The 13,759-nt window shown below is 37.3% G+C and overlaps 3 protein-coding genes across 3 annotated transcripts in view; 1 reads left to right on the plus strand and 2 right to left on the minus strand.

The window, feature by feature from the left end:
* plxdc2b (plexin domain containing 2b) overlaps positions 1 to 8,078 on the plus strand; it is a 71,593-nt gene extending 63,515 nt beyond the window's left edge. Inside the window, exons 11-14 of the mRNA XM_020935715.2 lie at positions 81 to 201; positions 3,173 to 3,211; positions 5,083 to 5,249; positions 6,773 to 8,078. Coding sequence (XP_020791374.2) covers positions 81 to 201; positions 3,173 to 3,211; positions 5,083 to 5,249; positions 6,773 to 6,892 — 447 coding nt within the window. The 3' untranslated portion in view covers positions 6,893 to 8,078. The remainder of the gene's footprint in view (positions 1 to 80; positions 202 to 3,172; positions 3,212 to 5,082; positions 5,250 to 6,772) is intronic.
* A 1,389-nt stretch (positions 8,079 to 9,467) lies between these two features.
* Positions 9,468 to 11,459, minus strand: LOC110170096 (GTPase IMAP family member 9). The gene is made up of 3 exons (XM_020935725.2): positions 11,320 to 11,459; positions 10,232 to 10,999; positions 9,468 to 10,143 (listed from the first exon to the last, which is right to left on the minus strand). Exons 1-3 carry the CDS (start codon positions 11,348 to 11,350, stop codon positions 10,139 to 10,141), a joined length of 804 nt encoding a protein of 267 aa, XP_020791384.1. The 5' UTR covers positions 11,351 to 11,459; the 3' UTR covers positions 9,468 to 10,138.
* Positions 11,460 to 11,675: 216 nt separating this feature from the next.
* On the minus strand, positions 11,676 to 13,741 carry chmp4c (charged multivesicular body protein 4C). Its single transcript, XM_020935723.2, has 5 exons — positions 13,332 to 13,741; positions 12,780 to 12,957; positions 12,587 to 12,695; positions 12,392 to 12,509; positions 11,676 to 12,125 (listed from the first exon to the last, which is right to left on the minus strand). The coding sequence occupies exons 1-5, from the start codon at positions 13,549 to 13,551 to the stop codon at positions 12,064 to 12,066; spliced, it is 687 nt and encodes a 228-aa protein (XP_020791382.1). The 5' UTR covers positions 13,552 to 13,741; the 3' UTR covers positions 11,676 to 12,063.
* Positions 13,742 to 13,759: the final 18 nt, after the last annotated feature.

Below are 13,759 nucleotides of genomic sequence, written 5' to 3' on the forward strand. Positions count from 1 at the left end.
TCAGATAGACACAAAACTGTATTATAACTGTAATTATAACATGACAATGCTATAACAATAACTTAACGTTCCATGATTAGACTAAGGACAAAATGTGTGACCTCATGGACACCACCAGCCTGCACCCCTTCACTACCTCCAGAAGTAAAGACAGGGACACAGCCTCCACCTCTTACCCGCCCACAAGTGTCCCGACGGAGGGTAAGATCTGGACCAGGGCCACACTGCACAAAACATCACACATCTCCTATTTAACAATGATGGATGGGTGCTGACAGAAGATGGTAATGAAATGCATTTACTGGAAACACTATCTACTAGTATTGATGAGCACCTTTTTATAAGACAATTTTGGCATATGCGTAAACAGACAGGAGTGTTCCAAGTGAGGTCAAAGAACCAGTGATTAAAACTATAGAGATTGAATCAGGGCTATGATGTGTCCAATATAGATGCATTCAATCTCTTTTTCTATAAGGTTTTAACTATAAAACTGAATTTATAATAATCATAGAAATACAAATAAAACAAAGCAAAGATGGAAAAAGTCATCTGAAACTCTACCATAACATAATATTACTCAACGATATTCCACAGATAGCCTATTATTTAGTAAAAACAATATAATGCACATATATTAAAAAACCCACTCATACTATAGGCATTTTGGATGTTTTTCAGTAATCAGTAGAATAAAATGTCCTCTATAACATCAGGAAATCAGGACTGGACAGGAAGTACTGATCATTTTTGTATCAGAGCTCTCTACTAACATGAAACCTTTTGGATTAACTAATTGTAGGCCATGCACATTCCAGGCCTTAATCTGAAATGATTCTGATTCTTTTGGTCCTCTAGTCTTATATGTGAGCTTTAAACAACAATGTATTGTTCATTTGTTGCATTGTACACTTCATCCAAAGTTTCTGATGATGCATATTACTTTTGACCGTCATTACTATTAATACCACCTGTTATTTGGTGCTCACTATGTCTTGCCCCAATGATGACCACATAAAGGTCTAAATGAGTTGGCATGTCAAGGCATGTCACTGCTTGGCTCTACTGATCTAAAACATGTTACTTTTATTACCCACATTTGTTATCCACATGGAAAGTATCACCATACATTTGATTTCAAGGCATTTTCTTGTCAGGTTGTTTTCTCAAGGAAATCTGATACACAGCATATTAAATTATGCTTAAATGTTTGCATATGATCCTTGAAAGGCTGATTATCTCTGAAAATCTGGATAAACATTACACTGAAAAGACCATAATAGTTTATTTGTTTACATAGTGAGAATGTAAAGCAGGAAAGCACGACCTTGCTCTATTTGTTTAGATCCTTATTTTTCCAATGTGCAAAGACAATGTTTATCTCTTCCACATTTCAGTCTTACCATCCCAGTGTCCTTAGGGTGAGTGTTTTTGATCTCGCAGTAGAACGTACAGGGTTAAGAGCGTGATCCTCTGCTCCAGCAGGAGGCTAACCCCAATGCTACAGTGCAGTAATCTCACAGTTATCTAATGCAAATCCTTAGGAGAAGAAGCAGACTGACTTTGTGCTGATGAAGGGAAACAACATGTGACCTCCAAAGTTTGTTTACTTCTTGCTTATATTCCTTCAATTATTTTATTATACCAGATTTAGCTAAAGTGTTTTGACAGATGGGATATGCAGTTAAATAAGCACGCTTTCAAACATAATAGGCCCCACATGTGTTAATCCAATACATCTTCTGCATGTTATGTGTGAGAAAGATGAATGTAGAGTGCTAATGGACATTCAATCATCCCGGTCGCTGGTCTCCTGTTAAAGCCAGAATCTAACTCAATTTGTGGTGACATGAAAACATACAGTAGGCCAGGCCTGCAAACATAACCTTGTTGTGGATTAATTTACTGCAGGCTTTTAGTACCATGCGTGAGATGATTGTCATGGCATTACAAAGAGTGTGTATACATAAAAGAGAAAACTTGCATTCAAACTAGATGTAAAGCCACTTCAACCACACTTTTATGATATCATGAAATATAGCAAAATGTAACACAAACATTTTACTTCACATTTTGAAACGCTTGTTGTAACTGGAGTTCTGTTGTAGGGTCCCATACTTTTCTTGAAGCCCACATGTTCATGCTGTACTAAGGTGGTGTCTCTGTTCTTCCTCTTTAATCATCTTGTGAGGGCTAAGTTTAAACAGTCCTTATGTCTACTCAGGGGTCCCAGTTGTCCGCTAAAATAAAGGTGGATTTAGTAAGTTTAGAGAGGAGTGTCAAAGCTCTCCAGCTGCGACGCAAAGCTCTCCCACTACTAACTCTTCAGATCACACTGGGGCGTGGCGACAAGAATAAGAAATGTAATATGTGTGTGCATATCTGTGGGGTCAAAAGGTCAAGCAAGGGTATTTGTTGTGAAGTTGACACTAAAAATTTGAATGTTCTGACACGCACTACGGATTGTTTTCTCTGTCATTTCAGCTGCAGGGGTCAAAGGTCAGGGTAAAGTGCAAAGTGGGGGGCCGGATGAGATTGCAAATGTGCAGCTGGACAAGACAAGAAGCAGTGCTAATGTGTGTGGGGTAGAAAGGCTGTTTGATCTTTATTCCCTCAATAACTGCATATAAAATTCCTTAGAAAAAAACACGGCCATCCATATATACAATAAATCGCTACTTGTTTTCCCCAAGCAGCTATTATGATTCATATTCATAACCATAATGCTCTTGTGGGATCGAAAAATTCCATCTGGTGCTTACTCTGCAATATCCCATTTACCAATGCTTTTCAGGCATAAAAATATGTTGGCTTTCACAACAAAAATTTAAATGGAATTTTCAATGCAATATTTCTTCAAGGGGCTGCAAACTATTTGCATAATGTGTATGGTATGGTGTGTGTCTATTTCTGCTGAAGAAGTGGGTCATTGTGCAATTCCATGTTTTCTATGGGTAGCCCCCAGACTGCTCCTATGTGCTAAATTATGCATGATATCCCAGACATTTATTTTTTATTTGGTTAAGTGTGGCAAATTTCACTCTGTGAGCAAGATAGATAGGCCACTGAAATGTGTAATCCCATTAGTAACTGTTTTGAGAAAGAAAACCTTAAAATGAAATACAGACTTTTTATGGTATTAATTTCTTTATCTTTGCTGTTTACTTAACAGATGATACCAAGATCGCTTTACATCTCAGAGACAACCAAGGTAAGTGGTTCAAGGGTTACAAATAGAACAAAACTACTCTGGTGTACTTTGTTTTAATGTTATTAGCATACTGTATATGGATAGGCATCAGCTAATGAACATTATAATAAAAAATCATACGCTTGGTATTTTTTTGTGATGCTTTCACTAAATAACTCTCTCAATGTAAAACAAGATACTAATCTGAAATATTAGCTGGACAGATCCACACCTTTGTGAGATATGAAAATCCCTGACAACTGGCCATGTCCTCTTTATATCAACAGCTGATACAAACAGTTGTTACATGTTGGATATCAGCTGTTACTTAGAACAAAAGCACAAAAATTTAGCAAAGCATATTTCATATTCAATTAAATAGTATATTGGCACAATTGTACATTGCACTATTTTAATAGCAAAAGCAATAGATCCAATATTACACCGGATATTACATTAAGCCATGGGTAGCAGGTTTTTGCATTGTTAATAATGTCTTTGAATCATAACTCCTACTCTAAATCATATCTATTTTGAGAGAGCACATTGCAAATTTATCTTGTCCGTCTTGTAGAGAAAATGATCCACCTCTATCAGATTTTGATTACACATTGTGTGCTTGATTGCTGCCTTGTATATGGCACGCTGTTTTTTCATAACCCTAACCTGGTCTGATTTAGACCGTATTTGCCACATAGTCTGGTAGGATTAAATATAGATAATTTAACGATCCACAAATTTTGCACAGCCTTATTCATTAGATATTTTTATTTGAGTTGATTCTCAGCCATACAAGGTCATCTCTGCAGTAGCAAGGATATGCATAGCGGCTTCGTGAATGATCCTTCACTATCTATCAATCTCCAGCTTGCTTTTTTCAGTAGTCAGTGTGCACATCCATTAGTCCTTTGAGAGACCTGCTGTGGTCATCTGTTACAGCCATGTCATTAATGCCCAACAAATCTACTAGGGACAGCTTCCATTTACTGCTTTCTAAGAAGGTTTTAACATTATTCAATTACATTAATGTCCATAATGGGTTAGCTTGACCCTCTACAGATATAAAATACATACTTGTTTATGACATAGATAGCTGGTTCATTAATGGATAAAAACACAAGACTTGACAAGCAATAATTCAAAGAACATTATTACAAGACATGACATTGTATCATTGATTATTCTGTGTGCATTTAACTGATGGGTGCATGCTAGCAATACGGACAAGTAAAGTAGTAAGCCTTACACAGTATTTTTAAATATTAAGAAAGTAATGTGAATTGGTTATCAGCAAATAATGATTTTATAATTTTAGGCCTATTCTTGCTCCTGACAAATTGCAGGTGAAAAGCCTTAGTTTCTCATGTTGCATTCATTGTAGAAATGAAATCCGTATATCCTGCTGGTTAAGGACACTCATATCCCCCTGATATCTCTTCAAAGCCTGTTCCAAACACCTGCTGTTTCACTATGAATCTCTTCAAAGGGCCAGCTGAAGGACAAATTAGAGTTACAGTTAGCACTATCAAGGCTGAAAGCAGTACTGGCTATTTCAGTTCACTTGCTCTTTTTTGCCTTATATAAGACCAGTCTCAACAACTAATACAAAGCCCATAAAATTATTTACTAGGCTATAATTTACTAAATGATTTTACAGAAAGAAAACTCAAGTGCACTCTTGACTTAATAATGCTGGATGAGCTCCTCCTATAGGCAGGTTATGGCATTACAAAAACATTACATGGCATTACAAAAACATTGAACATAGAACTAGTTTTCCACCAAACAATAGCAATAAAATAAAATATGCAAGCAATTAAAAAATTAAGAAAGGTAAACATGTATTAATTACATGTCAAATGGTACTGATCAGGCCTTTCTTTCTTTTGTAGCAGTTCCAGCAGAGAACACGGTGGACAGGAGCCCAGGCACACACCCCCAGCACACAGGCCTGATCCTGGGCATCCTCCTGGTGTCTCTCATCATGGTGGTGGGGGTTCTGGTCACTGTGTACATCTACCATCACCCCACGTCAGCAGCCAGCCTATTTCTCATCGAGGTTTGTGTGAAAACATGTGAAACTGGTATGTGTGTGTATTCAATGATACACCCGGATGCACACACTCACAACTTGACAAAGATTTAATCCAAAGACAAATAAAGATGCATCTAGAATATAATCTATTTCTATTTTAAAATAAACCAGCCATACACCTCCTCTCCTGAAGACTTAAGAGTTACACCGCTCGCTGTAAAACAAACTGTCTGTATAGAGCCGTGTCTCTGGACAGAGCTCAGTGCATTTTATTCTTCAGTTTCTGCCTCATAAATATGTATTATGGTTTTTCAGAGGGGGTGATGAAACTGCAGCTCTGTTCTCGGTAATGAATGAATGTGAAACCCCAGAGGAGGAGCTGTTTGAAGCATTGTGAACCAAGAGGTGTAAACATGTTTTAAATAAGGAGAGGAGAGTTGGTTACAAGGTCAAAGAAGGAAAGAAGGTCTGTCTCATCATCCTCTTGGCACGGCACACGCTGAACTAAACAAAAAATGCTGTATTGTTTACATTTTACTGCCAAGGTCTGGGAATATTAAAAGTTTTATAGAAGCACTGCCATAACAGTGAGTATAAATATCTTCAGGGACATTTGCATATAAAGGCAAGATCAGGGCAAAAGTGGTACAGTGGTTCCCAAACTGTTGATCAGATTAAAAATTAATATATTTTTATCTAATTATTTATTTAATTACATGTGAACTGCAAGTGCCACAAATCTGTTATTATCTACAATACTATTTAGGAGCAGTTATGTTTCTGATTTACCTTATCTATGCTGCACTGATAACATGGTTGTAATGTATCTAGTTTTGTATACATTGTCCCTGCGTTCCCTATCCTATAAGTGCATTAAGAGGTTGTCCTTGCCGTCAGTCACACAGACTCCAGAGACAGTGGTTCTCCTTTGTCTAATGACATCAGTACCATCCTCAATCAGTGAAAGCTCTTGGATGCTGTCTGTTTCTCTTAGTCTATTCGAGCCCCTCTAAAATGAGAAAAGTATTTGTTGTTTTGTTCAATGAAATGTGAAGGGCTGATTTACTAATATAGAGGTTCAGTATGACTCCATCTGGTATTCTTATATCTTTAGTATTTATAGTTGAGGCTTATATTAGTTTTACATCTTAGTTTAGTCTTGGTTTTGGTTTTGGTTTAGACCTGGTTTTCTATGCATTTCCTCAAGTCTAAATACAGTCCAATACATACAAATAATTATAATAAACTATACAGTCTAGGCTTCTATTATTTGACTCCAAAATGCTTCAGTGTACATGCAGTAAATGTGAGTAAAAATAAACATACTTATTTACAATGTAGTTTGTATAAAAAGTGGTGTTAATAAATTGTTATAGACTAAATCTTAATGACCACCCAAGTTTACCTGTCTAACCATTAAAATCACTTCATACTCCTGTTTTCTTGGTGTGAAAAGTTTGTGAACCACTGCTCTAATATATCATACTATTTGTGACATTTTACCATGTATCTTTGAATCCTCATAATGTGATTCTTTTCTTTGACAGAGACGTCCAAGCAAGTGGCCGGCCATGAAGTTCCGCCGTGGTTCGGGACATCCAGCCTACGCGGAGGTGGAGCCCGTGGGCCATGAAAAAGAGGGGTTTATTGAATCAGAGCAGTGCTGAGAAACAACTATTAAAAAATCCAAAATATTCAGGCTGCTCCTCCCAGCAATTCACTTCCCTCTTGGACCAGACCATCTTGTGCAGCTATTGCAGTGTGCTGTGTCTGATTCCACACGTGACATTTGGGACATTGGATATGGTGGATGATAAGTGATACTGGGGAGTGAGGAAAAAACATTGTTGGTTGGACTAGAATCACTGACGTCAGCAAGTCATTTGATGCCATTGACGACAGGCCAAATGCTCTCTGAGGAGGGGAACTGGGGCAATTTTACAGTATATATTTTCAGAACAATACCTGAACAGAAATGCTCACTATATTGTCAGTGGGGTATACAGTATATGCCTTTGTATATGTCAGGTTTATTTTTATTTTTTATTTTTAGGGTTGGCACATGTTTCTGTATAGACCAGACTGTGGTGGCTGTTCCCATTGACTTTTCCACAGAAGCATTGGCACATGATGTAGAGCTCTTCTCCTGTCACTGCAGCTGGGAATACTCTCAGCAATCGCTTAGTTATGATTTTTTTTTTTTTCCATAAAATATAAGTAGGGTTTTTAATTGTTTTGGGTGATGGGCACACACTATCCACTTTTACATAACTACTGTGCCATGTTGTCCATCGTTTTGCACAATTATTTGTCCATGCACATTTAATTTTTTTTTTTCATATGACACGTTACTATTGCAGATTGACAAGACAGGCGCTTGTGAGTGTATGTGATTTATATTTTCTATAGTGTACATGACGTGTGGGTGAGGGCAGTGGTGACCTGGTGTCCTTAATTCTTCGAGCTGGCTCTGCACAGGCGGTCCCTTTGACACACTGGTTGGCTTTGGTTTGGTGTGCAGTATGGATATTCAATTACTATTATTATTTTCTATGGTGATAATTTAACTCATTGCAGTTAAATTGCAGGTTGTGTACATACCAAGGCCTAAACATTTGCAGATTCAGGTAATTCATGACAAGCCTGTTATTTCACATCTGTATACAAGACATCTTATTCTGTATGAGTGGCCTTTATTTTGCTACTTTTTTACTTAAATGTGAACAGTACAATGGTTGCCGCCACAAATACATCGCATCAGAAATACACTTTTATTTTTTAGAGCTGATATTGAGAAATCATTCCAACAAATTAAAATGTGCAATATGATACCCATTCCCTTTTCAGAATATAATTTGTTATTATTTACTAATTCATACAATTTACCACTTTCATCTCAAGACCAAAGAATATTCAGTAAGTTAGCAAAATGAAATATGTACCTCAACTACAGATACTGACCACAACAGTAGCAATCAATCAAGCATTTCTAGTACAATTAATTTAAATTTTTATCATAATGTTATAAATATGTACATTTGCACAAATATTCACTTTCAGATTAGGTATAAATTTCTCACTCAAAGTAATTCACAACACTTCAACAAAAAGATTCAAGATATACAGATTATTTTACAGCTTTTACAGATCCAGTCCCATGTATGAGCAAAAATATTCATTCCAATTCACTTCAGAAATATGATGCTTCAAGACATCTTTTTATTCTCATAACATCTCTCCTAGTCCTGTTTGATGTGCACTTGTCACCTGTAACTACAAGAGTGTATGTGTTCACCAGGTAATGTGACAGGGAGAGGTTTGTATCATCATGGTTTATTTCTTTGTTTTTCTCAAAGGACATGCTGGCATTTCAATAGACTGTAAAACAAAGGTTCTGGTTTACTCATACGACATTTCTCCACAGCACAAAGCAGGTGTCTAAATCTCGCAATATCACACGTCTGTAATTTGTGTAATTGTTTTTGATTACTTTGGAAATAATAAATATGTTCTTTAAAGCAAAGTGTTGTTTTTTGGTGGAAGTTCGTGGCAGGCTCTAAAACCTAATGAATTAAGGATAATTATTAATAACATGGGATTGTAGTGCCAAAAAAAATATGTCAGACATTTGCGTTTACTATGGGCTAAAATGTGTTAATTATTTGAGCTCGAAGCAATTACCCCTCTTAAATCGTGATAATAAATATAATGGCATGCAAGGTCAAGGGAACTTCCAAGCGCCGGACATGGCCTCATGGTGCCCTCTGGAGGAGAAAACAAAATTGCACAATCCAAGAAGAACTAAAAACGTCAATGCATGCCACGCCCTTTTCCTAGCAATGACTATTCATTTCCTTAAGTTTTTCCCCGAGCTATTTTCTTAAGTGATACAGTATTTCTAAGAACATGTAAATGTTTTGTTTGTAACCAATATAATGCCAGATTTAAATACACAATGATAATTGTATAGTTATGGAACTACTGTATACAATAACATGAGAAAGCAGTCTGAGACATGAGCCGCTTGGACTGAGAAACACAAACAAAGCACTTATATGTGACAAAGAGCAAGGGCCTGTCCGCAACAGCTGACTAACAGAGGTATCACTGATGGAAGACAGTAGTAAATATATCTTTAGAACATACAGTACAAACAAACACAACTGTGCTGTACACAATGCTTCCCATGAATAGGCAGGCCAACAGTCTAAAACCAGCTGAGCAATAAATTGATACAAAAAATGTTTTGCTTTTTGTGTTATTATAAATGTACAGAAGTAACTTTATTCAATCAGTGTACATTTTAAAGTTTTCCTAATTTGAACAAGTTTACAGTCCAATACAAACAGTAACAAGATGGATTATTTTTTAGATGGAAAGGCTGTATCTGTATGTATATTACATTAAATTGCGATTACATTATTAATTATCAGTAACATAAAGGTGGGTAGCTAGGGCAGGAGCTAAAATAACAACATACACACAATACATGATACCATTTTAATGGTATTATATTATATTTTTAAAAAAGAAAGGTTTGGTCATTAAAATTGAAACTACATTTTACATTTTGCAGCACTGTAGTAACAATGTTATAGTGCATCTTTCCTGAACAATATACTTCAAAGGAGTGTTTTGCTATTAAAAATGGTCATGTCTGTTAATGTAACAGCTTGTGCTTTTTAAAATCATCATTCATACAAGTCATTGATATAGATAATCAACATTGTTTCAAACTACAGTTTGCCTATACACACACACATATTACCAAATAACAAAGTTTGATTATAAATAAATAATCACACAGTTTTGTACATTCTTAACATTTCAGCAACATTCATTTTGAAAAATAGGGCATCTTTACCATCAGAGATCCGGGCTTCTCCTGAGACAAAGCTGTCACAGGTATCGGGTTAATCTGAAACCAGAAGAGGCAAGTCCATTATTAATAAAGGTCCCTCTGTAATGACAGATAAAGTATAGAAAGTCTTATAACATGTACTCACTTGAAACTGGTTCCACTTCCATCACTTTGGACAGAGACAGCCCAGAGTTCTGTTTGGGCCGTGCCCCGAGCTCCTTAACATCTCTGTCCTGGTTCTGATTCTCATCTTGTGGCTTCTTTTCCTCCACCTTCTCCTGTGGGATAAAGTGCCCCCCTTCTTCAGCCACCAGCTTTTCCACCCTTTCCATTAAGCGTCCCACTTGAGGATGCTCTCCAAATACACAGTTATTAATGACAAAGTACCTCCGCTTGCACTTCTCTAGCACCCACAGAAGGTCCTCACCCTCTCTTCGAATGTAGCGCTCTATAGAAATCTTCCTTAGGAGTTCCACCCAGGGAAACACCACAATTGTGTGCTTCCAGACATTTTCACCAAAAAGACTCACGTGTTCCTCAATTCGGGATCGGTCCACGTCTGTGAACATTCCCACCGGGATGACCAGGAGGAAGGCATGAGGACCAGGGGGACAGAGAGTGGCCCCTTTTACAAGTTCCTGTTTATAGGAAGGTGGTGTGTCTTGTGCAGAGAACCAGCCTGGGGTGTCCACTACAGTGACATGCCGCCCCTTTACCTCTGTCTGTCTCTTAACACAAAACTCTGCAGCACGCTCCAGTCGAAAGTCCTCTCTTCCCAGGATGGTGTTTCCTGTCAGACTCTTTCCAGGCCACCTCCAGCCCAGCACCACCAGACGGATCTCATCCAGGTGGGGCACAGGTGCTGCAGCTGCGCTGTCCTGTATGGTCTCCTTTGTGACACCAGGGGCAAGGTCTGATAGGACAGAACATTACAATCACTAATTAGAAACAGATTATAAGTAAAAGAGAAATGTAGGATCTTAAGGTGCCATTACACAATTATCCACGAATGATTATTCAATTATTTTTCTAAAAAACTTTTGCCTGACTTTACAAGTTCTTCCATTTAATCTTAAAGGTGTGGTACGTGTAAACATATGAAACGTGCCACATCTCACATCCCGCTTAGTTCACAGAGTAATGGCCTATCTCCAGCTAAAATAGCTACTGCGTTAATAAGCGCGCGAACTCTTTGTGCGTAAATGCGCCAAAACAAAGTTCGTATTCACTCACCTTTAGTCTCAGCGGGGGTGTTAGAGTCCATGACCGAGTTTACCTGACTATGTGGACTTTGTTCAAAAGGTGATCCTGAGAAGGATAGAAGTTTGCCTCTTTGTCGAACTTCCTGTACTTTTTGACAGATGTGTCAGTCATTTGTCGCATTCTTAACAATTAGAGTACTTCCGGACTTTCAAAATAAAATGCGTGTATTAAAAAAATCCATTATTGGTAGGATTAGGATCCATTATAGATTCAATAGAGTAGAATAGGTCTGTGTTCGGTAAATAGTAATATGATTATTAAAACGTTAAGAGATGTTATGGGCATAGCATTTTGCTGTATTCTTTAGAATGACAGACACATTTTAATATGATCTTTATGTATTTTATTGTTTGCATAGACAGGCCCAGAGCAGCACCTTCATGTAGCAAAGTAAATAATTGCAGTAATTATATACAATATGATCCAATGCCAATAATGATTATGGCATCAAGAACATAACTCTACATGTATACAATGCATCAAATTTATTTACAGGTCTACCAAAACATTATAGCATATTTCCACTTTGCATTTCCAAAAACAGTGTAATTTGATCAATTATGCATGAGAAAAAAGAAGATGTGAAATCACCCAAGGCTCTATTTATAATTCCTTCACTTATTTTGTATTATATTACACACAGTTTGATCTAAAACTTTCAGATAAAAGTCTGTAGAAAAAACTAAACTTTGTCAAGTATTTTATAACCACGCATTAGGTTCCCCATGATGCCAGCATGCGCATGTCATCTTCCTCTTCAACCTTTCTTCTGGATGCTGTAATACAAAAACACAAAATGTTTGTTATAAAAAACTTTATTTATCCTAAAATGTAGCAAGATAATATTTGTACTTGCACATATTTATTTATACTTATTCATACTTATGTCATGTTTTTCATCACTTCACCAAATTATGAATGTGATTATGTGACAATAGAACAAACCAAAAAATAGATGTAACACATGTATTTTAAAACCACTCTGTGATAATCTATCAATTCTAGTAATTCTCAGTGTTTATCAGGTCTAAGTTTTACATACATGTACGCTGGCCAGGTCGTGCTGAAGGTAGTTTAGATGCAGGAACACTAGGTAGTTCACCCATAGCATCCTCTAGTTCCTCCTCCTCCAGCTCAGCTAACTCTGCAAGAAGCTCGTCCTAAAACCAGATGAATTTACATGTTTAGTTTATTTAATTAACTTATTTTTTTCACACAGGATAGGAATAACACAAACCTCATCAAATGCTTCTCCAATAGGTCCAGAAATGGCCTCACTGATCTCCTTGGCGAGGTCCTGTTGCTCTCCAATGTCTAACATCATGTCCTCGATATTGTTAATGTCCCTAAAATCAATACATTACAAAACGTTAGAAATGAAAGAGTTTTCACAGTATTATTTTTCCTATAATGTGTTCTGATCATCTTACAAGCTCTCATGGACTTTCTTCATAGCCTGTGCAGCATAACCCATATTTTTGAGTACTTCTGTGTTGGTGTGGGAATTCTCCAGCGCTTCTCTCTGGAACTCAATAGTGGATAAGGTGCCATCTATCTGTGTAAGCTGCTGCTCATACCTCTTCTTCCTCTTCAGGGCTTGTAAAGCAGCTAAGAACACAAACAAATGGAAATCATAGCCTACAGTTAAGTTCACAATTTCCTTGCTTTCTTTGCTGTAAGCAGGCCTATCACTGCAACCTGGGTTAGGCATTCTCAAACAATTGTCCCTCCCAAAACAGGTTCTTATTTTTAGGCTCACATGATTCACTGTACTGTGTGTAGCCATAATTCAGGAATATTATTCATACATCATAAGATTAATTATGACAAAAGTAGACTAATCAAAAAACAAAATAAGTAAAAACAAAATATGTAATTTAAACTTAGTTATGATCATGAGCCTAGCTACATGAAACTGGACATTAGGCAGGATACTTCTAAGAAATTAAACAGGTGCACAGGCTTGAATCAGATAAATTTACCTTTTTTGTTTTTGGTGCCATGTTTCTTTGCTGTTGCTATTTCCTGCTGTATCCTCTGCTCCAGGTAGGCTTGCTTCTTTGTCAACATTTCCTCTGTTTCCCTGAGTTTGTGGATAGCCTCTTGGGGAGAAGGTCCTCCCCGTGACCGATGTTTGGACTTGGAAGAGCTCGACGAATTGGAACTTGAGCTCCCCTTGAAAAGTTTGGAAATCTTGCTCATTTTGGCAGCTTTTGTAGACCTATATTACAACGCAAGTTAAAAACTTACACCTTTCAAGTATGGACAGCCGTCCGCACCTGTGTCTATAAGCGGGTGTGTGGAACCAGCAGTATTTCCAGCTTAACAACTTTGTTGGTGGCTCTGTTCAAAGCAGCCAGTGAAAGCCTCGCCGCACCTTTCCCCAGTTACCTCCATGACGTCAACACCT

The sequence above is a fragment of the Boleophthalmus pectinirostris genome, unplaced genomic scaffold (genome assembly GCF_026225935.1).
Source record: "Boleophthalmus pectinirostris isolate CB_2022bp ecotype Guang Dong unplaced genomic scaffold, ASM2622593v1 HiC_scaffold_15, whole genome shotgun sequence".
In the NCBI taxonomy this organism is placed as follows: domain Eukaryota; kingdom Metazoa; phylum Chordata; class Actinopteri; order Gobiiformes; family Gobiidae; genus Boleophthalmus; species Boleophthalmus pectinirostris.

Bases quoted from the DNA above. Each gene is read 5' to 3' on its own strand.
- LOC110170096 (XM_020935725.2), bottom strand. From the start codon at position 11,350: ATGGACTCTAACACCCCCGCTGAGACTAAAG. The intron at 11,000-11,319 runs GTGAGTGAATAC...CTGTCCTATCAG, and splicing joins CACCCCCGCTGAGACTAAAG to ACCTTGCCCCTGGTGTCACA.
- chmp4c (XM_020935723.2), bottom strand. From the start codon at position 13,551: ATGAGCAAGATTTCCAAACTTTTCAAGGGGAGCTCAAGTTCCAATTCG. The intron at 12,510-12,586 runs GTTTGTGTTATT...ATCTGGTTTTAG, and splicing joins TTGGAGAAGCATTTGATGAG to GACGAGCTTCTTGCAGAGTT. The intron at 12,126-12,391 runs GTATGTAAAACT...TTTGTATTACAG, and splicing joins ACGACCTGGCCAGCGTACAT to CATCCAGAAGAAAGGTTGAA.